Source organism: Dermochelys coriacea, chromosome 25 (genome assembly GCF_009764565.3).
Source record: "Dermochelys coriacea isolate rDerCor1 chromosome 25, rDerCor1.pri.v4, whole genome shotgun sequence".
NCBI lineage: Eukaryota > Metazoa > Chordata > Testudines > Dermochelyidae > Dermochelys > Dermochelys coriacea.
Genome location: NC_050092.1, coordinates 13940171 through 13967814, shown reverse-complemented (window position 1 = coordinate 13967814; position 27644 = coordinate 13940171). Strand labels below are relative to the sequence as shown.

The following is a 27644-nucleotide window of genomic DNA, read 5'->3' as shown; positions in this document are numbered from 1 at the left end:
AGCAGATGCAAACTGCGAACAAGGAGGGGGCAGGCAGTCCTCGCTCCCAGGCTGGAGAAAACGCCTCCTTTGCACAGGGAGCTTCACTCCATCGCCAGGAAAGTTTGAAATCCCTAATTAATAGAAACGTCACATGGGCAGAGGTGTGTGAGCGAGAGAGACGAGCTCCAGCGTGATTAGCACCACCGGGCTCCGCGGGCAGGGTGAGACACAGCTTGGCACTGGGGGGGTGAGATCAGCGGCAGCACACGGGGAGCTCAGCGCCTCCCGGGACAGCTCCGGGCTCGGCAGCCGCCGCTCCCCGGTCCCTGCGGCTCGGCTCAGGGAGAGGCAGGGCGCGCGCGGGGGCGTGGAAAGTTTAGCACAACTTTTTGGGACCCTCTTTTAACTCCCCGCCCCGCGATGCCCTCCGCCTACACCCGGCGCTCCCTGGCCGTACTCCTGCTCTTCGGCACCCTGGCGGCCCTCATGGCGGTGCTGGCCTCCATCCTCATCTTCCAGCTCCAGGCGGGCCGGGCCCAGGCTGGCTCCCCCAGCGCCGTCTCGGAGAGGGTGGCCAGGGTGCTGCGGCCGGTCTCGGCCGTGCTGGCTACCCTGTGCCTGGTGCTCAACGTCAGCTGCCTCCTGCTCTGCCTCCTGCAAAGCTATTTCAGCGCCGAGGCGGGCCAGGGAGACCCGGAGCCAGACAGGTGAGCAGCGGCGGGGCAGGGGAGGATGCGCTTGGCTTGGGCTCATCGCAGGGTCCCCTGGTGCTGGAAGGGGAAAGGGGCGGGGAGCATCTTGGGTACAGGCCCCAGAGCTCTGTCCCCTGCCAGTCAGGAGGAACTGAACCCTGGGGCCGGGCATGGTCACCCTCCCCCTGGGGAACTTTGCGTGTGGAGCCCTTGGAGGAGTTGACCTGCTGGAGCTGGGGGCTGTTTAAAGGCTCCCAGATTGCCCAGGATAGGTGTGCAGAGAGGAGGGGCAGGAGGACTCCGGAGACACTAAAGACCTTCCTTGACAAGGGGTAAATGAGAGCTCTCCCCCCGCTCTGCAGCTTCATGCAACTCATGCATAATGCAGAGTCCCCCCAAGAGCCCTTTGAGCTGAGCCCACATCAAAGCCAGTCACTGAACTATGCTGCCAGGCCTCAGAGTGGCAGCCTGCTATCTCCCACTTGCCCAGAACCCACCCATGCAATTCCCACGCCCTGTCCTTTTAACAGTGGCCCTGGCCCAGGGCTCAGGAGATCTGGGTTCCAACTCCCTGCTCTGACACTGCCACCCTGCCTCAGTTTCCCCATTTTATAATGGGGATCCCAGCCCTGCCCTGCTTCACAGGAGTGCATACGGATGGGGGCCAGATAAGTTCCTGGATGAGCTACGTTGCTTAGCATCATTATTAGTTACCTGACTATGCCAACATTCATCTTGTGAGTGTCTGGCTGTGGATTGTAACCCATTTAATACCATGTGTATTTGTGCTTGGCGACTTTATTGACTACCTGAGCAAATTTACAGCTGCCTTTACATCTGGTTACATTAACACAGTATTTAACTCCCCTAGCACTTGCTCAGCTGGTGCAAATTAGTGTCGCTCCGCTGACTTCTGTGGAGGGATGCCAACTGAAACCAGCTGAGGATCTGGCTTGAAATATGTAATCCAGTCTTTAGTCTCTAAGGTGCCACAAGTACTCCTTTTCTTTTAGTCTTTAGACAGCAATACTTGCCTGAGAGAGACAGCATTGGAGCATCAGCAGAGGGCTAGAGGAGACATTAGCACACACAATCCCTTGTAGACTGGGGGAGAGGGGCAATACATTAGTTGAGCACTGGCTATTTCAACCTTCTGTAGTGCTTTCCACCTGAGGATCTCAAAGCAGTTTTAGCACATCAATGAACTGAGGCATCCAAGAGCTGTTTTGCAGGAAAGCTGAGGTACAGAGATTAAATGGCATGCCCTAAGGTCACAGAGTGAGTCAGTGGCAGAGAACCCAGGAATCCTAATTGCCAGGGGTGGCTGGTAGTCCCAGGCTCATTGACTGCTGGCAGTGGATCAGTTTAGCTCCTCTTCCGTGTTTCTAGCTGCTGTTGCTGGCTCATTTGCAGTGTAGAGCCTGGGCACCTGTAGAAGCAGCTGGTCAAGAGGGGAGCCAGCACCTCATGCCCAGCCAGCTCTCCAGGCACCACAGCTTCAAACCTATGCTGACACAGAAGATATCTTAGGGTTTATACCCCCCCTTCCCCCGCCGCCTCTCACACCCACAGCTAACGCTGCAATTCATTAGCATCCCAGATACTTAGCAGATTCTATACTAGGAAGTGCAAAGTCAGAAAAGAAGGCCAGCTGGCCAGATCCTGCATCTGTCTACCCCAACTGGAGATCTTGCCTAAAATTCTGTTCTTGTCTGCAGTGTTTATAAGACGTCCCACCCCCCATTTTTTAGGAATTGGCAAGCTGGATTCTCTTGACTGGTGTCTGGGTGTTTTTAAAGGCAACCTGCACAGGATTACGACTAAAGACCCCCAAATCATTAACCCAGAGACACATGTCGACTTAATAATTGCCAGCACATTTACATCTGCAAAAACATTTCTGAACACTGCCTCTTTCCTTCACCTGCCAGGAACCCTGCCTGGGTTCACTGCATGGTTGATGCAGGGCTGGTTTTGGCCAAACACATGCACCTCACCTTGGCTGGGAAGTAAAAAGACAAAGTGATTTGCAAATATTTGGTTTGAAAATGTATTGACGTTTGCATGTATAGGCCCCTTGGTGTACTGCCTTCAGTGGATTCACACTAGGGATCAATTGGACTAGAACTGAGTGAAATTCAGAATTTCCATCCTGCAGGAAATTCCAATATTTCAACATTTTGTTTTCATCCTACATCGAGACAAAATGTTACACATCTAAATTTTTGGTGGAACAAAGAATTTCAAAAAAGGTCAATTTGGAAATGACAAAACATGTTGTTTTGGCCTTTCCAATCAAAATGAAACTGACATTTCTCGAATCAAAATATTTTGTTGTGGATTGTTACACCAATCTGAAAAGCTTCACTCAAGTCTGTTGAACGTTAAACTTCATTTCCTTGTGGGGGCACATTGCCTTATGGGAGTTGTTCATAAGCCACATGGTCCTGTACTGCCTTGTGGGCCAGGCTCCCTTGGTAGATTACATCTCCCAGCCTTCGTCTGCAGCCGCATGACTTGTGGTGGACCATACTGCTGAGTTGGAGGGAAAACTGCATTGCATCGTGGAATATGTACTTGGACCAGGGAGTCCAGCCCATAGCAAACAATGGGACCCAAATTACAACTCCCATATGACAACCTGCACAATAGGGAAATAGAGTTTAATGTTGAACTAATGAAAAACTAAATGTTTTGGGTCAGTTCAACAATCCAAAAATATTTCAGTTTGGGTCCAACCAATCCAAACTAAAACTTAATTTGACTTTCCCAACAGAAAATTGAACCACTTCTGCAAAACCAAAATTTTCCTGTTGAAAAGTCTGATTTTGTGGAAACCACATTTTCCATTGGAAAAACCATTGATGGCAAAATTCCTGACCACCTGTAAATTGAACCCAGCACCTAATACTGAGTTCAGATCTTAAAAGTTTTATTTATTTTCAAAGCTCTGCAATTCACCTTTGAAATCCCCCATTAAAACTGAAACAGGTCAATCAGCTAATTAGATAGCTAAATGCAAGGTCATACATCTAGGTATGAAGAATGCAGGTCACACTTCCAGGATTGGGGGCTGTATTTTGAAAAGCAGTGATTCATTAATGGATTTAGGGGTCATTGCAAGCTCATGTTCAGTTGGTTATTTGCCATGTGGTGGCTAGGAGAGCAAGTACAATCCTAGAACGTCTACGCATGAAAACATTGACTGGATGTAGGCAGATGTTATTACCCTTGGGTATGGCATTGACGAGAGTGGTTCTGGTGTCCAGTCTTTAGGGAGAAAGTTGGTAAGTTGGAAAGGTTCAGAAAAGAGTACAAGAACAATACGAGGTCTGGAAAACCTGCCTCACAGAGAGAGAGACCAAAGAAGTCCAGTTTACTTAGTTTAATGAAGAGGAGGTTGAGATGACTTGATCAGAATCTATAATGGGAAGATTTCTGATAGCAGAAGGCTCTTGACTCTAGCAAAGGCAGAACAAGATCCAATAGCTAGAGACTGAAGCTAGATAACTTCAGACTAGGAATAAGGTGCCCAATTTGTACAGTGCGGGTAATCTTAGAAACATACAAATGTTGGGCTGGAAGGGGCTTCGAGAGATCATCACGTCCAGCCCCCTGCACTGAGGCAGGACCAAATAACCCTAGGCCATCCCTGACAAGTGTTTGTCCAACCTGTTCTAAAAAAATCTCCGATTACAGGGATTCCACAATCTCCCTTGGAAGCCTGTTCCAGAGCTTAACTACCCTCACAGCGAGAAAGTTTGTCCTAATATCTAACCTAAATCTCCCTTGCTGCAGAGTAAGCCCATTATTTCTTATCCTACCTTCACTGAACTATTGAAACAGCTTCCCTACCCCTCCAGGTGTCGGGGAATCTCCATGACTTGGGGACTGGCTGTCTTTATAAAAGAGATGCTCTACCTCAACCAGAAGTGATGGGCCTGATGCAAAAAAGAGTGTGATTAGTGAAATTCTCTGGCCTGTGCTGTCAGGAGGCCAGACCCGATGATCCTAGCGGTCCCTTCTGGCTTTAAAATCTATTAATCACAGCACAACGATCCTGAAGTAATTCGATCCCTTGCTTACAGGGATGGAATGTCTCTAATGGATAGAGAAGATAGAGACTCGGGACTCCTGGGTTCTACTCTCAGCTCTGCCACTGACTGGCTGTGTGACCCTGGGCAAGTCACGTCCCCTTTCTAGGCCTCATCTCAGAGAGCTAAAGCAGTGGTCTCCAAACGTTTTGGCTCGCGCACCCCCAGGGTGAAGACCAGAAGATCTGCCACAGACGTGCCGCCAACAGAAGAAGACTGGCCGCAGATGCGCTGCTGGAGGGGAACACCAGCCATGGATGTACAGAGCAGCCGCTGAAGAAAAAAAATGGCGGAGTGCCGTCCGGCAGCGCTCCTGATGCCATGCACCCCCTGGAGTGCGCCCAGCCCAGTTTGGAGACCACTGAGCTAAAGAACCGTATCACCTTCCTCCCATGCACGTGGCAAGGTTCAGTTAATCCATGTTTGTGAAGACCCTTGGATGCTCCAGAAGAAGCACGTCTTTATTGTAGGGCTTCTAGTCAAGCTTACAGCCTAGTGCAAACTGCTCCCATTAAAACCAAAGTGAGAGACAGATGGTTGCAGAAGAGGGGCTGGCTGGGTAATCGGAACCCAGCACTGGCTGACAGGACAAGTTTGTATCTAGTGTGCTGGTGGGAGAAGGAAGCAGGGCTGAACATGGCTGCTCATATCCTGGGCACAGTACTCAAGAGCCTTTGGGTCTCAGCAGAGCAGGTGCCTCGCCACCATTTAGCTGGTTTGCTGCAGTCACAGGCCATTCTGTGACACAGGCTGCCTGTTGCCCCACTCTGCCCACAGGTGTCGCCGATTGAACCCTGCTGGGGCGACGGGGGTTCTCCTATCTCTCACCAGCTCCAGTCCCAATTGCTCCTGTTTTTGTTCCTTGTTAAGCTCTGAGCTTGCCAGCCATAGCTCTCTGCCTTGTTTCTGCATAGGGGAGACTGAGTGCAACCGCTTGGGAAGGGCTGGGAGGAGAGCCCTAGCTAACTGCAGGTGCATCTTGCACAGGGTTAAGCATTTAAAGGCAAGGCCTCAGACAATGGAAACAGGGCACTCACCTGATCCCACATCCCCAAGGGGCAGAATAATTCTCTACGGCTGCAGACAGTGGTCTCGCTGTGAGGGGAAATGAAACGGACCCAAGCTGCAGAGGCCCATCTGAGCTCAGCAAACTGGGGATCAGGACTCCTAGGTTCTACTTTCAGCCCTACCACTGAATCACCTTGTGACCCTGAAGCAAGCTACTTCACCTCTTTGTGCCTCAGCTTCCCCTGTTTGTAGAACAGGGACAGTAACTATCTGTCTCAGTGGGATGAGAGACTTAATTAACTGATGTGATTAAAGAGCTCTGAAATTAAAAGGGCTAAGGAAATTCAGAGGATGTTTCTGTGACCCGTCTAGCTGGACTCAGCCTGCTTCTAACACCAGAATACAGAAAGGTTCTGGATTTCCCTGTATAAAAGTTGAGAATGTCCCAGGTTCTTTTAATTATCCGTAATTTATTCTGAGCCCACAAAGGCAAAAGAACAGCTTGGGGGCAGGAGGGGCAGAGAGCGGCTATGATGATGCCATTCAGCAAAGGGCTTCCCACCTATGGGACAGCTGGAGCCAGTGCACCAGAGGTGGTGACCTGGGATTTAGATCCGTCCTCCAATCCAATCCCAGTGCTTGGGCCATGCACCTTGCTGCTACTGGGCCAGGCTCCAGGAAAGCCCCCCACAAGCAATTTGGCTTAAATAGTTTGTCCTAAATTAGCTTCCTCCCCCCACTCCCACATTTCTTAAGCAAGGCGAGAGGCTGTTATTGCTTCACCCTTCTGCTGCTGAGGGCATGGGCGTCTCTTGAGAGCTTAGTGGACTGGAGGACTGACGGAAGGCAGTGTGGTTAGAACAGAGGCCTTGGAATCAGGACTCCTGGGTCCTGTTCTCTCTGCCACTCTTGCTGGGCAATCCTGAGCAAGTCACATCACTTCACTGTGCCTCAGTCTTTCCATCTGTAATGTGGGGGTTATACCTCTACTTGGGAGGAGGGGTTAGGTTGTGACACTCAAATAATGTTTGTTTGCAAATTGCTTTGAGATCCTAGAATGGAAAATGCTGTTAGTCTAAAAAATGCCAGCCCGTGAAGGGTTAATTCTCACAGCCCCTTCTCCCCCATTGACATGTGATTAGCTATTGTCTCCCCATGTTGGAGCTTGTGTTTTCATCCTGCCCATCCCCATCTCTGCGGGACAGCCCTATCCCCCCAGGGGAGCAGGGAGCCGGGGCTCTGGTTTCATTAGGGGATCTGCTCACGTAGCAGGAGGCTTTCCCACGTTGGGCCCGTCACGCTGAATTACTGCTCCAGTTTCCAGCTCTGCGCTCAATAGCCCCAGCCTGCTCTAAACAAAGGCTGTTCCTCCCCCCCCACACTAATCTCCCAAATCATGTAATTAATAAAATAAAGTGGCTTCTCTTCCCCAACAATGAACGAGGAGCAGGAGCCCTTCCAAGTTCTATTAACAGCTCCTGAGTGCAAACTCCCAGCACTAGGCAGGTCCGGACATCCCAGTTCAGCACAAAACAGACTCTGTGGCCTCCATCTCATCCACCTTGTAACCTCCCAGCCAGGAGAAGGGCCGTTCCCTAGAGGGGCCGTTCTAGGGACAGCGTTTGGAGGCTTTCCCCCATTGCCTTTTTCATGCCTGTAAACCTTAGGTAGCCAGATTCTGCAGAAAAGCATAGTGCAATTTTGGTCACGCAGGCCAGAGCATCATTGGTGTTGCCTATCAGGTGACTGATCCTCAGGTGGACTTATCATTGCTTTCATTAGCTGGTGGCTAGAGAACTGTGAGTTAAAGTCCCTTCCCTCTCACGTGTTCCTTATGCAGTTACTCCAGAGGCAAGCAGAGCTGTTATTCTCCTGCTTTCTCAGACTGGGGGAGTCCAGAGGACTCCCACAAACACAACATAGGTTGACCAGCCCTTCTGAACCAGCAGGGCTGAGTGCAGAGATCAAACTCTCCTGGGCAGTGTTTTCCCAGCACCTGATCTTACTGACGATCCCAAGTCCTTGCCAAAGCTCTCCCTAGAGGGAAGTGATGGAGGGAGAAGGCGAGGAAAGACACTCCCTTACTTCAGAACAAAAAGACCCAAACTCATTCCCAGCTGAAGGCAATCCAGTGGCTCTTGCATGTCATGAGTTGTTAGGTCTCAAGCCAATTCCCAATGGACAGATGTCCACATTATAAAGACAACCGCCACTATCAGCACTAACTGGCCCCTTTGCCACCAATTTTTGAGGCCAAGGACTGCCTGGACCTAGGAGACTGAGGTGCCCTTTAATCCCTGGGGCAGTTCCTCAGTGTCAAGGCCACCGCACGCATTGCCAAGGAGGGCGTGTGTGCGTGTATTGCTCAGAACAGATACAGAGCGCTGCTCCCCAGGGGTTGCCAACCCATCCCACTCAGCAATGTGAAAACCCCTCCCTGTGTCAGTCATTCCAACATCATAATCCGCCACCTGTCTCTCCTGGATGAGCTACACAATCCTTTCCTTGTCTCCTACAGAGACAGTTGTGCTGCAGCATCTTTCAATCACAACCTTTAACCATGCTTAAGCCTACAGCACTTTGTATCCTTTTCCCATTGTGTCACCTCCTTTCATGACTATGTTCCGCTCTCACAATTAACAAGAGGATAACATGCGGGCTTCCTTCGGAGATGATGGCCCATGAAGAGCCATAAGAGGAGTGTGGGGGTTCTGTAGGTCACCTCAGCTGTAATGAAGGGAACAAACAATCTCAAGCAGCTTTCGCAGGGTGGACAAGAACAGTTATTGAGTGCATGCTCACTAACATCTAGTGGCAAGGCTGCTGGCAAGTCTCAAGGGAGTCTGTGCGCCCACAGAAACCATCCGGTGTCACAATTGGAATAAGCTGAATCTATCAAGTGGAAGGGCTCAGATATTACTGTGAGGAGCATGGAATACATGCCTAGATAGGAGCTGGCCTTTGATGTTTCATGCACCGTTCAAAAAGAAAGTCACCCCCTTCCAAAATGTGCATCTAAATTAACATAGCTAGTTAAGCAAAGCAATTCAGCACCGAGGATGAAAATGCAACCTGGCTTTGTTTAGTTCACGGCAGCAGCACTTCACCCTTTCATGCTCTTTTAAAGGGCGATAGACTTATGGACTAATGCATCATCTTTTTTCTTTGCTCTTCACTTCTTGCAATAGTCTTTAAGAAGCGTTGAAATATTTCTTTCTCCCACCAGCTTGTGCCTTCTTTTCCAGCTTGCAGCATCTTTAGGTTTATCTCCCTCCCTGCAGAAATACTGAGCAGATACGGCTCTTGCTTTATTTGCTTCTGTTATGTAGTTGCATCATCAGTGTTTGGAAAGATGGTGAATTTGGGCTCCCTCTGCTGGCTGGCTGAACCTCAAGCTCATTCATCAACTGGGGGTTGTTTGTCTTTGGTTTTCATTTCTCAGCCAACAAACCAGTGCGTGGGGGGACAGGAAGGAAAGATATTGAAATGAAGACCACCTTGCCCCCCAGCACAGTAGAACTGCCCAGGCAATCCTCTCCTCTCCTCTTAAAGCTCCACAGCAGATCTGGGTTTAGTTACGTGGCTCCCGCTGCACGTGACACTTCCAGTGACATTGGTGTTCTGTGCCGCAGAGACCAGAGGAGATGGCCCCATGCACATGGCTGAGGGGAGAATTCGGCTCCCTAGGAGGCAAGTTTAGGGTTTAAAACGCATCACAGCATCTCTGAGACGCTCTAGAACTCGCAGCCAATGCACTTTTCACCCCAAGTCCGGATTTTTGGACTGAGGTGCTTTACAGCGTGTAGAAACCCCTACCCTGGGCAATCAAACTAGATCCAAACCCCAGCCTCTTAGATTGATTTAAATATTGGAGCCTTGGTATAGAAGCTCTGCACTGCTTTATATAGACTCGGAGAATATAAGATCTTAGGGTCACTAGGTGACAGAGTCAATCCCCTTGCAGGTGCAGGAAAGGCCTCTTATAGAGCTGTTTCTGATCAGATTAAAATGATACTGTACTGGGATAAAGGCAGTAGGCATCACTAGATATTGCTCTATTTTACCACTGAAGTGTTTCTCTCTCCTGTTTTGCAGAGCTGACTGGTTCCTGTTGGACAACCGGATGATTCGGCACGTTGCCATTGGCTTATTCTGCTGCGGTGTTTCCGTCTATTTAGCAGGCAAGCATTTTAATTTCGCTGCAAACGCTGGGATCTCATTCTGCTGGGAGGGTGGGCTCGGCCCCACACAGAACTCGCATATTTCATAGAGAATGCTCTGGCACCTGCCTCCCCCCAGGAGGTTGCTGAAAACCTATTTATAGGTCAGACTGCCATGATCGCTTGCTTCCCAGCTGGCGTCACCAGGTTCCTGAGTTCAGGTTTATTCCTGCAGTGGTGGGACCAGAATCCTGTTTGCAGCCTGGCTGCAGCGTAACTTCTGGATAGCCCTTCAGCCAACCAACCCTGAGCATGACACCGGCCAGGGCTGTGCCCAAGGAAGGATGGTGCAGCAGTGCTGTGCCAGGACTAGGGCCAGCTGGCTTCAATTCCCTGCTATGCCGGAGGCTCCCTGCATGACCTTGGGCTAGTCACTTAGGCCAGATCAGTGAGCTCATGGGGTATTAGGCGCCTAACTACCTTTGAGGATCTGGGTTTTCGTCTCTCTGGGCCCCAGTTCCTATCTGTAGACGAGGGATAAGAGCCCTCCCCTGGCTCATGGAAGGCTGTGAAGCGCTCAGATCTTACACTAAAAGGGGCCACAGCCAGACCTGCTGTGCAATCATGGCCAAGACATTTAGCTTCTCTCTGCCTCAGTTTCTCTCTTTGAAGAGGCCATTACGCTGAGAAAGGAGCAGAAGGCAACTGTGGTGTTTTGGGATTCGGGGGAGAAGGGGGACAATAGCAAGTAGTTTTAAAAGACTTTATTGTGACCTGTTTTTTGAGACACTGTAATGCTTCTGCCATTTGTTTTATGGGGGAGAGGCTGCAGCACAAGCCCTGGAATGGAGGGATTCAAAGGCACAAGAAACAGATGCCCCCCACCAATCCCCCATGATGCCCCTCCACAGTGCTGGCTTTCTTCTGGAGATTGGTGGGGAGAGCACACCTCCGTTCTCCCTGGAGCCTGTGACAGGTGTGGCTGTGACGGGCAAGTCCCCAAACCAAGCCCCTGGCTTTACACGAACAGGGCAATTATTCAATGAGCTAGGGGGATCTAGAACATCAGCTAGAGACAAAACATCAGCCCAAGGAGATCCCAGTCCTCCACTGGGCCTTTACACACCACTCATGGCTAATCACTTGTGGCTTTGGCTTCAGAAGCTTTTAAAAGGAGTCGGCAGCTCTCATCCCTGCATGTCCCCAGAGACAAGGCGTGTGGGCAGCGTCCTCTCTTGGCACCCAGGCCATCCAGCGCTGCAAGAAAATAGCAGAGAGCTCAGTAGCAAGTGTCATGACTGACGAGCACCTTGGAGGCTCAATGTGGCACAGCCAAGACTCCCCCCACATGATAGCACTGCGGATAACCCCTCTCGCTGCCTCTAGGAGCAAAGGAATTGCCAGGCTGGATCAGCCCAAGGTCCAGCTAACCTAGGTTCCCATCTCCAACTGTGGCCAATGCCAGCTGCCTCCAGGGAAGATGTAAGAATGCTGTGGGGGTGGGATAACCCAGATCCAGGGAAAGTCCCTTTCTGCCCGTCTGGATCTCTGATGAGCTGGATGCCAGGTTTCAGGGGCCAGGCCGCGGCTCTGTTAATGGAGCCCTTTCAGGAGTGGGGCATTCAGACATTATTTTTCTTTTTTTAAGATTTCAAAATAAAATATTTAATCCAACTATTTAACAGGCAGTGTGGGCAGGGCCAGGTGCCAGCTGCTGGTAAAGAGTGAGCAGAAGAGCAGCACAGAGGAAAAGCAAACACCAAGAACAGGCGGGCAGAGAACACAGGGATTAGTCACCAGTTAGGCCTCAGGAACGTGTGCATGCCTCAGTGAGGGGGGTTTTCCAAAGCACCCAGGTAAATGGGATTCATGTTCCTAACTCACTTAGCTCCCTTGTGGATCTGGACCTAGGTGCCTAAATACCTTTGAGGACTGGGAACTTGGGCGCCTTTGAAAATACCTCCTCCCCACCCAGAAATGGGCCCTGTGGGTAAGTGAAGTCCGGAATCAGGCTCGTGAGGCAGTCGCAGAGCGAAGGAAACTGCTTTCGCTCAGATTGAGATGGGATGTTCAATCAAAATGGGACGTCTCTCCCAAAGAGCTCGGCCCTTGCTCAGTTGCAAGAGGTTGGCTTGGCCCAGGACTCGTTTCCCTCGTGTGTCAGACTACTGGCCCTCTTATCTCTGCCTTTCTCTCCTTCCCCTCCAGCTCTCTCCATCTACATGCTGCTGCTGTTTGAAATCGAGACCGGCATAACCAGCGCCTGCATCCTGTCCTCCGGGATCATTGTCCTGCTGATCACGGTGACGCATGCCCTCATCAGGGCCTCCCAAGCCTCACGGCGCAGCCAGTCTGAGCTCTGCCGTACCCTCTATGAGAACGACTCTGCCCGGCGCAGTGACACCCCGGCCAGTGACCTCAACAACAGCAAGAACATGGCTGCAGCCCGCCCGCGGCCAGAGATCCACCGAGAGTTTTCCTACCCACCATACATAGAGCAGAAGCCCTACCTCGCCTCACCAGCCAGAGGCAGCTTCACCTTGCCAGGAAGCCATGGGCCCCTGGCTGAGAAAGATTGCTGCAATCTTCCCCGGACACACAGAACGCTGTCGGCAGAGCCAGGCCTGCTGCAGGTGCAGGGCAAGCCCTGGAACAGCATCACCCAGGAGATGAGGAATATTTTGCCACAGAAGCCAGGAGCCTCCAGGAAGGATTCAACTTTGGTATGAAGGCTGGAGTGGGGAAGTCTCATCCCAACACTGCCAAGATCTGCATCTCCCTTTAGCCCTTAACATGGGCCACTCCCCGCCTGAACAGCTAAGATACCTGCTCAGGAACTCGGCCAGACATTGGGTGAGGGGAAATCTAAATAAAATAAAAGGGACTTGGCGTCCCTCCTCCGGACTGCACTGAGATGGAGGGGCTTGAGAGGGGCACAGAGTTTTAAAATTATATTTTACTCCTCCTGAAGTCTGGAGGATTATATCAGAGCTCCTTCCCAGTTGAGCTGGGGCTGCCGTTAACCAGCCTAATGATTGTAGTGGACAATTAGAGCTGAAAGGTGGCTCCGTAAAAACTACAGCCTGCTGCATTCTGCCTCTTGCGTTGCCCTCCTGTGAGTAAAGCTCCTACCCTGGCAACTCAGGTGATGCAGGAGGCAGAACAGGGCCCATGACAACTCTGCAGGACAGAGAGGCACCAAAGTGCAGGAAAGGGAATGGGGGTAAGCGGTAGTGACACTTGTCTGATTAGAGTTGCACTTCAAAGTCCCCATCACTCCTTTCCTCCCAGGTTGGCCTGAGTTGAGAGGGGCAGACAGGAACTGGCTCAGTAAGGCAGAATGGCATTAGCTGCATGTTGTGCGTGAGAAAAAGAGGGCAAAAACAGCCAGTATCAGCCCCAGGAGAGTGGCCATCCTGTGTGCTGCCTTCTCCCGCAGCCCAGCTCCCCTCTGCACCCCAAGCCTTTTGTCCTTGCTGGTCCCTCTCCAGCCTGCTCCTGTTATTCCTTAGCTAGCACTACGGGGTTTTAGACAGTTCATATGGAAGACTCACCACCCAGCACAGCTCCTGGATGTTATGGTGAAGGAGAGATTGCTATTCCACTCGGAGAGGAAAAACCAGCCCCTGATGGGAGGGGTGGAAGACCACGCAGCTGGAGAGTTAGATTGAGGGAGAGGAGGTTGGAAGGTGGGCGTGAGAGAGAGGGGCCCGCTGCTCACTGACCTGGCCTTGCCCAACGTTCCTTACTGTCTCCAGGACTGGGCACAGACCCGACTCAGTCAACAAGATCACTTCCTGTGGCAAAACCTTTGCTCCAGCATGAACAGCTGTGCCTGAACGCAGGCAGCTGCTGCTTGCCAGAAACATGGCCCTGCACATAAACAATAGCCTTTGTATTCACTTGTTCTTTAATTGCCTACAAAGGACATTTGCAAGGAAACAAGATCTTTGTTCACGAGGCCCTACTGCTGGTTTCCCCACTGAAAAGGATAATCCTGGTGACAATGCAGTGTGGTTACTGGGAGATTGGTGGTTACACAGACAGGGCTAGTATTGATGGGGCTGAAGCAAGTGAAACAAGAGCCCTGTTTGGTGCAACTGCATGGTTAGTATGAGAAAGAGAAATGCACAATAGAAAATAAAAATACAATAGATGATGCTGGTTACTGTGAGACCCACCCAGTTCTTTAAACGGAGTGTGATTCACCATTGTGTGACTTTCACTATTATATCTCAATTGATTTCGAAGTGTTTTATACCAGGAGTCCTAGCACAATGAACTGGCAATAAGTAAAATCAGGGTTTTTTAAAGCCATGTTTCCTGCCCTGCCATCTGCAAGGTTCATTCCAGGTTGCCCAAAGCAGCAGTGCAATTTATTTATTCTGACTCCTGGCCTCATTATTCGGGTGCTAGCTTTAGGACAGCGATAGGTGCAGCATTGCAAGGAGCGAATGAAGACAGAGGCCACATTTCTGGATTAACAAACCTTGTGCGTCACGCTATTAAAACACAGCTGTGTTCCTGAGCACACAGCGATGGCTAAAATACAGAGTTTATCTCTTTGAAGTGGGGTGTGATTGTTTGGGGTTATTCACCACTCTCAGGAAATGCCAGGCTAACAACCTTTTTTCTGATCTCAAACCCCCTTATGCCCCTTTCTTCCCAGCCCTGGGAAAACAACCTGCTTGTTAAATTCCTTTCCATTGAAAAACATGGACTTGTCAGCTCCAATGAAAAAACAAAACTTTAGCGACACCCCTTTCCAACTGCCAAGCTGTGTGCAGTCCTTTTTCCCATCCCACTTCTTTATGGTGTCTAAAGAAGGTCTTTGGGGCACCTAACTACCTTTGAGGATCTGGGACGTGTGCATTCCAAAATTAACCACCGCTTCCCACTGATATAGGAAGGACTATATCTAGTCAATATCATTGCCCTTTGCTGCAGTGCCTTTCAGTTTGAAGGGGAATAGTCTTCTAAGAAACCTCACACAGACTGGCCAGAAAGTTTAAGGATGGAAGATTTCTCACCCGGCCATCTGGCCAAAGAGATCACTGACCTGGGCTGGATGAAAAAGGCCAGTCTGAGGAAGGCCAGTCTGGTCTGAAATCAGGAACTGGCTGGCGGATTCGGGGCTTGCAGGGCAGCGGCGCTGTAAGAAAACAATCACATCCACCAGGAGATAAGGACAGCAGTATACATGGGAGAGTACAGCACCAGGGCTTCCTTACCTACAGCCTCTAAGCCTGGAGCCCTCCATGTGCAACGTAGGGACAAGCATGGCTCATGGAATTCTAACTGTAGCCATTGGACATGCCCATCTTTAATACAGGGGGGTAGCCAATGGAGGCTACATGGCCCCCATACCTGCCTCCTGGGATGTCAAGACCCATGGTCTCTGTGGCCTCACTTCCAACTGCTGTTGGAATTTGCTCCACTGTGTGTAAATTAGGCATTGGCCCAGGAAAGTTGGAAACATGGCAAAATACAAGAGCTTGTGGCCACAAACACTTAGTACAGAAAGTCACTTGGCACAGAACCGGGATTCTGCCTGCTTTATCCATGTGCTTGCAACAGAAAATTTAAAGCTGTTAGGTATATGGAGCAGCATTTGTGAGTTTCACCTTCCACAAAGCCCCTGACACTCATACCATTAAGGATCTTGGGGCGATGGATTGAATATACTAGACTCAGCCCATCTACTGGCAGGTGCTGGAGTAGCTTTCCTTTTGCTGCAAACAGCAAAATGCATCCTCCAACTACACTGACCAGTGGCAAATCCCATCCACAGACAGAGCCCAGCAAACAACCTAATGAATAGTATCCCAGCCGGGTGGGGACCCTGCTTCACCATACACTCCTTTCTTCAGCGCTAAAACATTCATTTATTATTATGGCCCTCACCATGCAACAAATATATTTAACACTGTACAAAAATGCTACGTATTAGCCAAAGAGTCACCCCCCCGACTCCCTTCTTTAAACGTATGGAAATCAGTTATTTTGCAGGAAACATGTTGTAAACAAGAGGGTTTTCTTCCTAAAGTAAAGTGAACCAGAGTTTCACTGCAAGACAAAGAGCTTATTCTTTTAAATAATAGCACAGAGTCATATTATGGGTGTAACTGCTTGGCTTGTCTGTAGTTTGTAGAATTACAGCTAGTGAAGCCTTCAGCAGTCACAGAACAGTCATTCCTATAAAGCGGTAGGGCAGTTATCAGAATTCAGGGTGTCAGACTCCCGAGCTACCTGCGGCCCTGAGCAGAATTCAGCTGATCCTTCACAGCGATGGCATGCTTGAGCAGCCTGTCAATGCTCTCGAAATACACGCTGCTGTCCATCATGTTCTTTATAGCACTGAAACAGACCAGGTGGAATAGGAGATGCAGTTAATACCTTCAAGGGCTTCACGGGTTTAGAATATATATGCACGCTGGCGAGGAGATGGCTAAGAAGGAGTTACAGCTACATATGGAATTTTGCATCTTCAAACACTAGCTAAGGGGTAGATTTCTTGGGAGATACTGGCAGGTCTGTATTGCCCTCAACGGCCAGGGAAGAAAGGGTGCATCAGACTCAATGAAAAGAACGAGACCTAACAGTAACATTTCAGAGAGCTGTGCCTGCTGTCAGCGTGCCTCAGGCCTGACTCTCTGCTGAAATGGGGCCACTTACTGCCAGTTGTGGGCTCAGTTCAGCACTGCCCTGCACCTACACCAGTGCCAAGCGAGTGCAAACTGCCACCATTCTGATTTCTGCTGCTTGACACTTACTTTGCAGTGGTGTGAACGGCTCACCTGGGAAGGATGAACTGGGCCTTGTGCTGGTGGAATGGGGGGGCAGGAAGCTCTTACAGAATCTTGTGTGTGAGAGCAGCCAAGCAACACCCGTAAATGGAAGGGTTGGGGGTTGACCAGGTTTTAAATCAGAGGCCAAAATGTCCAAGTCAAGATGCCTAGCGTGAATCCATAATTAGGCTCCTAAATACAAGTGGCTGGATTTGGAGAGGTGCTGAGGACCCACAGCTCCCATTACGCCAGGAAGAGTTGAGGGTGCTCAGCCTTTCTGGAAGGCAGTCCCCCTTTATCAAAGGACCCATGTGTGCAGGTGCCTGGCTTTGATCTTCCGGGTTTGAAAATAGGAGTTATGTTTAGTTCTTAAAATACTTCCCCTCCCTCCAAAGCAACTGACCCCAAATTAACCAACACAGCTTCTCATCACTAGCCATCAGGAACAGGGAAAACCTTGGGCACGACACAGTGAGCTGAACGGTGCTTTCAATGGGAGTGAAAACACACCTGTACTGTGAAATCACCAGCATGGGAGGAGAGGGGGAAAACGAACTGAGCCTCCTCGCCAGCTCCTTTGATTTACCATAGGTTTGAAAAAGGGAGGGCTGCTGCCCCAAAGAATTGCAAACTTCAAAGCTCTCCCAGCACCCTGCTGTACCTGCAGGCGTACTCCACAGTATAAATGGCTCCTTGACTCTGCTCCTCCCAGCTCTGCATGTCAGCCTGAAAGGCAGATCACAGGGAACACAGAATGAAACTTCTTGTCAGGAAAAGTTAAGGCGCCCCTATGTATTAGACAGACATACCACCCACATCACACACACAACTAGCACCAATGCAGCCCATTCACCAACATGCTACATAAGCATATGGAACACCTGAAGAAAAGGCCACCTGTGGTCTAGCAGGGAGACACTGCAGTTCAGTGGTTAGAGTAGCAGGTTGGCAGTTCTGCTCCTGGCTGTCTTACTGATATGCTGGGTGATCTTGGGCAAGTCATTTTATCTCTCTAGGCCTCAGTTTCCCTATATGTAAAATGCTGTTTTCCTTCCTTTGTAAAGCACTATAGCGCTGGTAAGATCACATATCATTAGTGAGGCTCGACTGGAAATGCACTACTCAGCCAATGATAAATACCACACATAGGTCTTAAATTCTGTGTAGCATTTAATTCACTGCCATCCCCTGCAACATCCGACAGCCAGATGTCGCCTTCCTTGTAGGTTCCCATGTCCCCCTGTCTCACACAGCCTTGAGGTCTCATTGTTTATAGCTGGAAACTGACAGGAGGCAGGCCGAATTCAAAGCTGAGATTACAGTAAACGTTGTGCACATTAAGAAAATGAATCCCACATCACTTCAACCTTTGGCCTCTGCTGCTTTTTGCTGGGAATCACATTCTGAGTTCCTCTCCCATTTTAAAGGTTAGCATCACCGCTGGGGCTTTTTCCGAGAGCTATACTCAGACTAAGAGTGCACTGGTTTTGTTTTTAAAAGGAACTGCTGCCTGGAGCTAAATACTTTGCACAATCTGGCAAAATTTCTCTTGGTTGTGAATGCGTCCATGACACAACTGAGAGCCAAGGTGAGGCAGATGAACCAATGAGCTGCTAAAGCGAATGCTACTGATCATCTGGAAGTTCCAAAGCATTCCACACAGGTGGTACGTCCATTTCAGCTGGTGCAGCTATCATCAGAGCTGACCCAGCTCCCATCAAGTCCAACCCATAGCCCCAAGAGAAAAGCAGACAATCAGCTTCTTTCACAATTCAGGAATCTCACAGGAACTGCTCTAGTGAACATTTTTACAGCCTCTAGCAAACAGACTTTTCCATCCTCCAGTCTGCTAAGAAATCCCAGTGCACTCGGAGCCAGAGCATAAGTAATGACTTATACTATTAATAATAATAATGCACGTTCCTATCATTCCTTTCATCTCAAGGGCTCACTAAGTGCTACACAAACTATGCATAGGATCACTTCATGCAAATCTGATAAGCAGCAACTCTGGTGTGGGACATAACAGCACACAGCAACACTATGGAACAGCTAAGAACAGAAAGTGAAAAAAGCAAATCACAATGAAAAGGCAGATGAATTTAGTGAGCGGGGGAAGATGGAAATTATCCATGCTTAAATTTGGCCAGAACTTGTAGGCTTAATAGGTAAAATTTACAGAAGTGGCTAAGTCATTTAGACACCATTGAAAATGTTACCCAGCAACCTCTTGTCTTTGCAAAAAGTGCCAGGGGATTGTTAATGATCACTAGTGGTCACAATGGCTCTTACCCCAAACCGGCAGCACCGTGTTGCTTAGCACCACTCTGGTACACAGGCTCACTATTGACTCTAAGGGAAAAGTACCCCAGTAAATGAATCCCCAACACGGGGAGAAGGCAAAGCTCCAAACCCCTTTGACACTTCTAGCCTATCAGCAGATACGTTAAAGCAAAATCAAGCTAAGCACTAAGAACCTTTCCCCCCAGACTCACAGCACAGCAGCAGGGTTTACAAAACCCTCTGGGGCTCTGGAATCTGCTGGCTAAAATGCCCCAGAGTCTGTTCAAAGATGTTACTGATTCCCAGAAAAGCCAGTGGTCTTACAGGACTGCAGGTGACCTCCCTGAATAATCTGTGGCTAGCAAACCTGGAAGATTTTCAGTGCAAGTACTAACCGGGCTCCACATTGCTCTGCTCTAGTTACTTGTGAAGCCAACAGAGTAAGAGTAAAAGGTGACAGAGCTGGGCTGGGCTGACACAGTGGCTGAGGTAGAGGGTTAGGGGGATGAACAGAGGAAATTACAAAGCTACAACCCTCCAGAGAGCGACTTTGCTTTGGCCACAACATCCCCTAGCACTAGTAGGTTTCTAAGGTTGCCTTGTATCTGAGGCCAGGCCACGCCTGTTCCCAGCTTTCTCGCCACTTCCTGGGGCTTTCATGTTCTTAATTAGGAAAAAGAGCCTTTCCACTGTGCTCCTGTCTTTTTAATCTTTTCACAACGCCCTCTCTCAGAATTCCCAGGACATCTCCTCGCATGGGGTTTAACAGCTAAAGCCAGCTAATGATATGCAATAGCACTAATGATGAATTGTGGTCGCTCAGCAGTAAATTAACGAGGAGTTCTACACCCCTGAAAGATCAGAGGAAATCCAAAAAGGCGGCTTTGTGCAGCGCAAGAGCAGAGCTTAGCAATGCAGCTCAGACACAGCGAGGCACCCTGGGCCCTGCATCTTGCTGTATCTTATCAGCGAGGTGTTAAGTCTGCCTGGAGAGCTTGAGATGGATGAAGGTTTAAGCTTATTTTTAATCAAATCACTGAAAGTCACAGAGGTGACCTTCTCCCTGCACCAACCTTTCCTCCCAAATCACCCCCAACAGTTTATTCCTATTTAAACTCTCTGGGACTCTCTAAGGGCATATCTCCAGAGAACCATATGACATGGAACTAGACGAGACCTATTAAATCTCATCTATACTGGCTAGCAGAGGACAAAGAAGAGCAATCTGACATTCATCTGCTGCCTTTGCAGAGGTACTAAGTAAATTATTTTCCTCCCTTTTCAGGCAAAAGTCACTCCTGAGTCAGGACTGGTGGCCAACGCAGGAGAGGGATCAAGCAGAGCATCAAGGCCTCAATTCCTGCATGTGAATACTTATAGCTGTGACACTAGCATGGGCAGAAATAGGGACAAGGCCCTCTGGGTCCCTGAAATCTGACTAGATGACAGTCTTCTTTTTGTGGGAGGAAAGTGAAAAGAGACAGCTGTCTTGGCTAAAAATAGGAGGGACGGCAAGTAGCTACAAATGTGAACTCAAGCAACCTCCAAAATAGTCACTCAGTTTTGAGGATAATCATGAAGACGACCCTGGCTAGCTGAGAAAGTCAGTAAATTAAAGATTTAAAAGGCTCCCCTCAACATCACCCGCTCCCACTGCCTAACAACATTCTGTGTGTCTCATGCATTCACCCTGCTGTCTTTTCCAGTAGGGTTTCAATGCCCCCCTACCTTCCTTGGCACAAACTGTTCAATGCTGGCACCCAAGCTCTTCCCTCTGCATGGCTTGTCATACAATCTGCTCAGTTTTCTTTTGTTCAGGACACACTCCCTGAAATTGGCCCTATTCTGATTAAATCAAGGTGAGTGACAACTTGGGAATTGTATTACAAACCTGTCCCGCACATCCTGGTGATGTGACCAGATCAATGTTGCACTACACATATGTATACATCTCTATATACCTCCGCACACAGAAACATACATAAATAGTTAATAAATAAGTGAATAATAAAGTGCCACAATCCAGGTTAATTTGGAAACTAAGGTTATAAAGCAAAGGTGAGAAATGAGGACTGACAATACATTAGCATACACATGGAGCAGTAATCTATTCATGAGGCATCACTCCTAATGAATCATGACTGGCAGAAAAGGGAGAAGGACACCAGGGCTAGCATTAAAGTGTCAGCACTCCGTGATTCGGAGGAAAGGGGAAGCGCAGCTGTAGGCTGCGATTCATTAGTGTCCTTTGCCTCTGGTGGGCTCTTTTTACTTGTTTCTCTCCCCATATTTTATGCAGGAAATAAAAACACCTTGCAGCACAGCCAGGGGAAATGAGATTTAACATCTCCCCTCTCCCCAAACAAGGCAGGTAGCTCATTTTCCTTTGTCTCCACGTATGGAATGGAGGGGCTGTCACCCAGTGGTTAGAGCCAAGGGATGGCAGTCAGATTCCTGGGTTCTTCTCTTGGCTCTGCTACTGTCTCAGAGGGTGAACTTGGAAAGGCACGTCACCTCTCCTAGATTCAAGCTGACGTGGGGGAAACACGTCGCTCCTAGACAACCCCCAGCCTTCATTGGTCCAGGAAGTAAGGAATCGAAACCCAGCACAGTACTCTAGGCTCCCCCCGGCAGTGCAAAGTGCAGCCACTAGAGGGCCAAGGGGTTCTGGTCACTTTGGGTCTACTACTGCCAGCAACTATCTGAAACAGCTTATTATGTTACACTACTTTGCCCTTCTGAGGATCCTTTCATCTGAAGTTCTGAAAGTGCTGTACAAACATTAATTAGATAAGTCTCATAGCAGCCCTGGAAGTCTAGTCATACCATCTCAATTTTACAGATGTGGAAACTGAGGCACAGAGCAACAAAGCAACTCTCCCAAGCCACAGAACAATTCAGTAGCAGATCCGATAGAACCCAGGAGCTCTGGCTCCCAACCCCTTTCCTCTAACCATTACACCGTACTCCCATCTTGACTTGATTATCCTGTTCTCTCCCACCTCACAGAGTCAGGAAAAAATGGCCAGGGGTGCTAGTGTCATGGGGAGAAAGGCAGCTTGCACCCTGTTCCTGCCAGCCCTGGACTCCTGACCCAGACTGGCTCTCACCTTGTGCTGGGCGAGCTCCGGAAGGGAGCGCCTGACATGCTCCTGCAGCCGGTACAGTGCCACAGATGGCTCGTTTGCCAGGATATACATGCTCTCCGTGAATTTGTCTGTAACTAAAATAAGCAAAACAGCTGCATTATTTAAAATGGGAATAAAACAGGGAGAAGGCTGAGCTCCAAACCCCTTTGACACTTCTAGCCTATCAGCAGGTATGTTAAAGCAAAATCAAGCTAAGCACTTATTTCTGTTCAGAACCTTTCCCCCCAGACTCACAGCACAGCAGCAGGGTTTTCCATACCCTCTGGGACTCTGGAATCTGCTGGCTCTTCCAGGTTCACTAGCCAAAGATCATTCAGGGAGGTCACCTGCAGTCCTGTAAGACCACTGGCTTTTCTGGGATTAGTAACATCTTTGAACAGACTCTGGGGCATTTTAGACAAACCAGCAGAGCCTTAAATTAATCTTAAAGGGGAAAGTTAGCTCTGGTTCTTGTGCGTAGTGCCCGAGCAGCCTGGGAGTGAATGGGGGTACTGACAACACAGAAATCTAGACTGACCTCGGGTTTGAGGTTCCCTTTCCGGCTGCTCACCCAGTGCCATGCATCATGCTCCTTACATCTCAACAGCCCCCATGGGGATCCTAACGGAGTTTGCCATGAAAACACAGTAGCATGCAGTCAGTGTGACAAACCCATTGTATGGACATGGCTCTGGGCCACAGAGTGCCTTGCCAGAAAAAGCTCTAGATGGCTAGGGCACAATGGCTTTAAAACCCAGCAAACTGCTTTGAGGCAGGAGGTAAACAAATTCCCTTCCATCCCAGCTGATGTCTCCATGACCAGCTTTTAAAGCCACTAAATGCTGTTTCTTGAAACAGTGCTGCATCACTTTCAAGCTCTCAATCCTGAAGGCTTTGCATCACACTGCCCCACCACCTCTGTGATCTCCCCCATCCTTCTCCCAATCTTCCTCTCCTTCCATTCCTAGCATTGCACCATCTTTCTCACCACCCGCTGTGCTTGGGGCAAACTGACTCCACGCTCTTTCTCCTAATAGCACAATACCTTTAGGAAACCTTCCCCTATGGGAAATGCATCCGATGAAGTGAGCTGTAGCTCACGGAAGCTTATGCTTAAATAAATTTGTTAGTCTCTAAGGTGCCACAAGTACTCCTTTTCTTTTTGCGAATACAGACTAACACGGCTGCTACTCTGAAACCTTCCCCTATGGATATCCCCACAATGTTCTTTAGAGAGGCAGTATGGTCTAGTGAGTAGGGCACTGGACCAGGGCTCAGGAGACCTGAAGTCTATTCCCAACTCTGCCACTGACCTACTGCGGGACCCTGGGAAAGTCACTTCCCCTCTCTGCATCCATCCTTTTCCCTTCTCACCCTGAATCTGTCTCTTTCTGGAGCACTCTCTCACTATGTGTCTGTACAGCACCTGGCACAATGGGGCCTTGGTCTTGGTGCTAAACATGACCGCAATACAAATAATTGACAACACCTTTCTTGTGATTAAAAAGGTTTTATTTCTTGAGCACAGACAGTGTGCCTGACTCCATACACAAAGGGGAGATGTGAACCCTGCCTTCTGGATCACAAGCTCCATATCCTGTGAATTAGATTGCAAGCTTTTGCGGGGAAGAGAGTGCCTCCTCTTTGTGGGTTTGCAATGCCCCATATCCACCTACAGCCCCTTATAAATCATAGCTATCTGAAACACAAAGATCAGAGAGGGTTTTCAGGAGTAACCTTTCAATAGTGGATGTAGATTTTTTTTTTTTAAATCACAGCAAAAGTAAATAGTGGGTATTTTTTGCCATATTTAAATACACTGGTTTATGGCTCAACTAGTCCTGAGCCCACGCATAGCATGAGCTGGCTGATCTTTTGGAACTGAATACATTTTTTTTAAAAAAACAAGTTCCTTTTAAGGCAAATAGTTTTGCTTCCCCTGCTCTCAGCTTTTGTTTCATTTGTAAGTGTTCAGTTATTGCAGTGTTTGCTGTTAGCCAACTTTCCAAACTGCTTGAATACAGATGTAGAGAAATTCTGAGCTTTGCAAAACACGCTGTAGCCATGTGCTAACTACATGTTCCAAAAAGGACACAGACACCCACTACTCATCTGACGTGCATATGTGAGGTCATGTTTGTGTTGGGACTCACACAATGTGCTGTGGCAAGGAGGGGAGAGAAAGAGGAAGTAGCAACTATGTGACTGTTATAAAGCACAGATGAACAGACCCTTGGATGGTAGGGCACTGGAATGTGAGATTCAAAAGGGGATTGGACAGTTGTCTGGACAGCAAGAATATCCGCGGTTATAACAGTTAATGCTAATAAAAATTTTGGAAGAGATATTAAACCTCAAGCCTCCGATTTAAGCCAATCTCTAATGATTAGAGATCAGGATGAGATATAAGGCAGGCCCGCATCTGCTATTGGGAGGTTCTTATATCTTTCTCTGAAGCATCAGATACTGGCCACTGTCACAGACAGGATACTGAACTAGATGGATGCTGGGTTTGATCTAGTCTGGCATTTCCTATGAAATCCCTTTTACTTCCAGACTTGCACCTTTGGGGATCTCTGTGGCAAGATGCTTTTACAGACACATTCAATCTCTGGCCTAGAGCTTTTGTTGCACATCCTGCTGCTTCATTTCAGCTGCCTTTGTATATTTACAAATGCCCACAAAATACCAAAGCCCAGAAGTGTAATTTTTTTAGGCCTTGTCAACACTGGGGTTTTAGTCACCAGTGCAAACCAACAACATAGATATGGTTTACACCAGTGCAAAAAAAGTTGCACTAGTGCATCTTATCCCAATTTCCAGGTGTCTGCTTCAAACTGGGCTGCAACAACATAAGTCATATCTGCACTGGTGCAGCTAAATCAGTAGCCAAAAATCCCCAGGGAGATTCTTTTAACCAAATCCTTCCTCTTGTTTTAATTCACATGCGAAGGCTCTGCCTGCTAACCACAGACCTGCAGCAAGTCAGACAGCCATGGATTTAATACACTGCAAGAGGGCAAGGCAGTCTACTGAAATAAAAACTCAAACAAACATTTTAAAATGTATCTTTTTTTAAAAAAATGCTCTTTAAATGAACCACAGGAGCAGTCTGCGGAACTCCTCGCTGCAGGAAGGTCAGCTTAGGAAGGGTCCAAAAAAAAAAAAAAAAAGAATCAAGATGTATCTGGAGAAGAGACACAAACTAGCCGTGGTCAGGGGGCAGTTAGGCTATAACCGTCAGGCCCGCATCACCCACCCACGGGGGGCCACATAGAAACCCTACAATTAAACGACCCACGGGGCTGACCTGGGGCTCCATGACTGCCCTGCCCCAATACGGAGAATGCCCTATGGCCACCTAGGAGGGCAAGCTGGGGCCCTATACCCCCCCCAGGGGGCTGCCCTGGGGCTCTGGAAATACCCTCCCCCATCCCACCTATGGGAGGCCCTACAAGGGCCTTATCCCCCCCATCGCTGGGCACTTCCTGGGGCCCTCTGACCCGCCCCATGCCCCGCCCATCGTGGCCCCCGCCGGGGGCCGTGGCGCCGCCATTTACCTTTTTTCACCTTGAGCTGCATCTCGGTCTCCTCCATCGCGGGCGGGGGTAGCGGATGCCGAAGCCGGCCCGGAACCCCGGCCCGTGGGCAACTTCCGGCTCCGCGGTGCAACGCTCGAAACGGCCCCTCCGGAACCCGCGCGGCGCCGGGGAGGTTCCGCCTCTTCTCTTGCTCCCTCGCCGGCCCCTGTGTACCGTCTGGGGCCAGTGAGCGACCCCTTCCTGGAGGACCCTCCCCTCCCAGCTGTGTGGCCCCATAGGGTGTGACTTCCCCACCCCAGCAACCCCCAGCTGCCAGCCCTGCTTCTGTCTGCCAGCCCCAAGAGGCAGGGATTTTCTGTGGCAGGCATAATGGGACCGTGTCTCTGCCCCGAATGTGCTAGAATTAAATGTGCAGGGTTATCACGACGGCTGTTGTAAATTCCGCCCCTGCTTACCCCTTGAGGGCCCCCACCTGGAAGGAACGCAGATGCTGGGGAAAGCCCACCGCGTTTCCAGGTCCCCTGATTTCATCCAGAGCCTCCTAGCGCTGCTAATGCCAAGTGGTCGGAACTCAGGAGTCAGGTTCCAAAAAATCACGAGATTGGTGCAACGGCGCCCTTGGAGCATGACCCCCTTCCCCATTGCCATGGACCAGAGCCAACTGGAAAGGCCCAGGGAGCTACCCCTGGTGATTATAGTATGGGGGTGGAGGGATTCTGCCCATCGCCCCTGCCCCTACCACTGTCCCCCTCATGTGGGAGGACTTAGTGATTCCCCTTTGCACTGACTCAGGAGGGGGCAACTGGCATCACTGGCCGGTGCTGGTGGCTGTCACCAGCACTACCAGAGGGGCGAGTAGTCACTACTGCTCCATACAACCTTGCTTGTTTGACGGCACTTTACGCTGCTGTGACCTGGCTGGCCTGACAAGGTCAAGACTCTTTCAGTCTAAGGAGAGCAGCTCATATGTCTTGCCTCAAGGTGCTTCAATGGCAGACATATGCCCAGAGGCACCATAGGTCACTCGCTGTATATACACTAAGCAATTCTGCGTGGCCCCAGCCTCTAGGGAGCATTGCATTGTGATCCTGCACCTTGTACAGAGCCCGCCAAACTCTCTCAGCCTCATAAAGGATTTCTTTGGCCTGTGTTATTTGGTCAGTTGGCTGTACATACAATCCATGGATGAGAATCCGGACCAGATGGTGTCTTTAGAGAGGGAGAAATTGCTTACGAGTAGTTCTGTTTCTCTGGAGATACTGTCTGGCAGGATTCTCATCCCCCCCAGCATCCCCCCTACCTCTGCCATTTGGATTTTCTTTGAGGAGGGGGTGATGTGTGGGGGGTTCACAGTCTAGGCAATCACGTAGTAGGTACTCATTGCCTGATCTGCAGTGCTGGTCACTAGAGAGAGAAAGGGGGTTGTTTATATTCTTGTGGAGTGAGATGCTTGCATGTCTCACACTGGAGGCACGAGACCCAGCAGTAAGAATCCGATGAGATGATCCAAGAAGCAGAATAGCAGAGAAGTAATCTGTCATTACCCACCTTCATTTGATGGGAACATAAAGCTCTGAGATCCCAGGACAGAAAGAAGGGCAACATACCATTATTCCGATTCCCCAGACAGAACACACGTGGATTATGACGTGGGGGAGAGGAGGGATTTTCAGTGGAGATTTTAATTAGCAATTGGTAAAGAGATTTTTAACTCAAATGTAGTTTCAGTGCTAACATACAGCTGCAAGATCAGAAGATCTACCAAAACATTAGACAGAAAACTAGACACCTTTGAAAATAAATGCCTATGAAATATCCTGGGCATTGTATGGGAAGATTTCATCACCCAGAGAGAGAGCCAAGAAATCACCAATCAGTAGCTCGTCTCCACTAAAATCAGAAGGAAGCGCTCGACATATGTAGGGCATGTACTCTGGAGGCCAACACAGACTCCCCAGGAAGCTGTT

General features: G+C 49.3%; 2 protein-coding genes across 3 annotated transcripts; one reads left to right on the top strand and one right to left on the bottom strand.

Moving 5' to 3' along the window:
- TMEM221 (transmembrane protein 221) lies at nt 1–14116 on the top strand. Its single transcript, XM_038384072.2, has 3 exons — nt 1–689; nt 9872–9957; nt 12145–14116. The coding sequence occupies exons 1-3, from the start codon at nt 403–405 to the stop codon at nt 12663–12665; spliced, it is 894 nt and encodes a 297-aa protein (XP_038240000.1). The 5' UTR covers nt 1–402; the 3' UTR covers nt 12666–14116.
- On the bottom strand, nt 5997–25854 carry BORCS8 (BLOC-1 related complex subunit 8). 2 transcript variants are annotated; one of them, XM_043502450.1, is made up of 6 exons: nt 25696–25854; nt 22118–22230; nt 17386–17450; nt 16186–16293; nt 14996–15088; nt 5997–11193 (listed from the first exon to the last, which is right to left on the bottom strand). In XM_043502450.1, the coding sequence occupies exons 1-5, from the start codon at nt 25730–25732 to the stop codon at nt 15046–15048; spliced, it is 366 nt and encodes a 121-aa protein (XP_043358385.1). In that variant the 5' UTR covers nt 25733–25854; the 3' UTR covers nt 5997–11193; nt 14996–15045. The 2 variants fall into 2 exon arrangements, with proteins under 2 accessions (XP_043358385.1, XP_043358383.1); XM_043502448.1 differs by lacking the exon at nt 14996–15088.
- Nucleotides 25855–27644: the final 1790 nt, after the last annotated feature.

Bases quoted from the DNA above. Each gene is read 5' to 3' on its own strand.
- BORCS8 (XM_043502448.1), bottom strand. From the start codon at position 25,732: ATGGAGGAGACCGAGATGCAGCTCAAGGTGAAAAAAG. The intron at 17,451-22,117 runs GTGAGAGCCAGT...TCTGCCTTTCAG, and splicing joins CGGAGCTCGCCCAGCACAAG to GCTGACATGCAGAGCTGGGA. The intron at 16,294-17,385 runs GTACAGCAGGGT...GGTCTGTTTCAG, and splicing joins ACTGTGGAGTACGCCTGCAG to TGCTATAAAGAACATGATGG.
- TMEM221 (XM_038384072.2), top strand. From the start codon at position 403: ATGCCCTCCGCCTACACCCGGCGCTCCCTGGCCGTACTCCTGCTCTTC. The intron at 690-9,871 runs GTGAGCAGCGGC...CCTGTTTTGCAG, and splicing joins GGAGACCCGGAGCCAGACAG to AGCTGACTGGTTCCTGTTGG. The intron at 9,958-12,144 runs GCAAGCATTTTA...CTTCCCCTCCAG, and splicing joins TGTTTCCGTCTATTTAGCAG to CTCTCTCCATCTACATGCTG.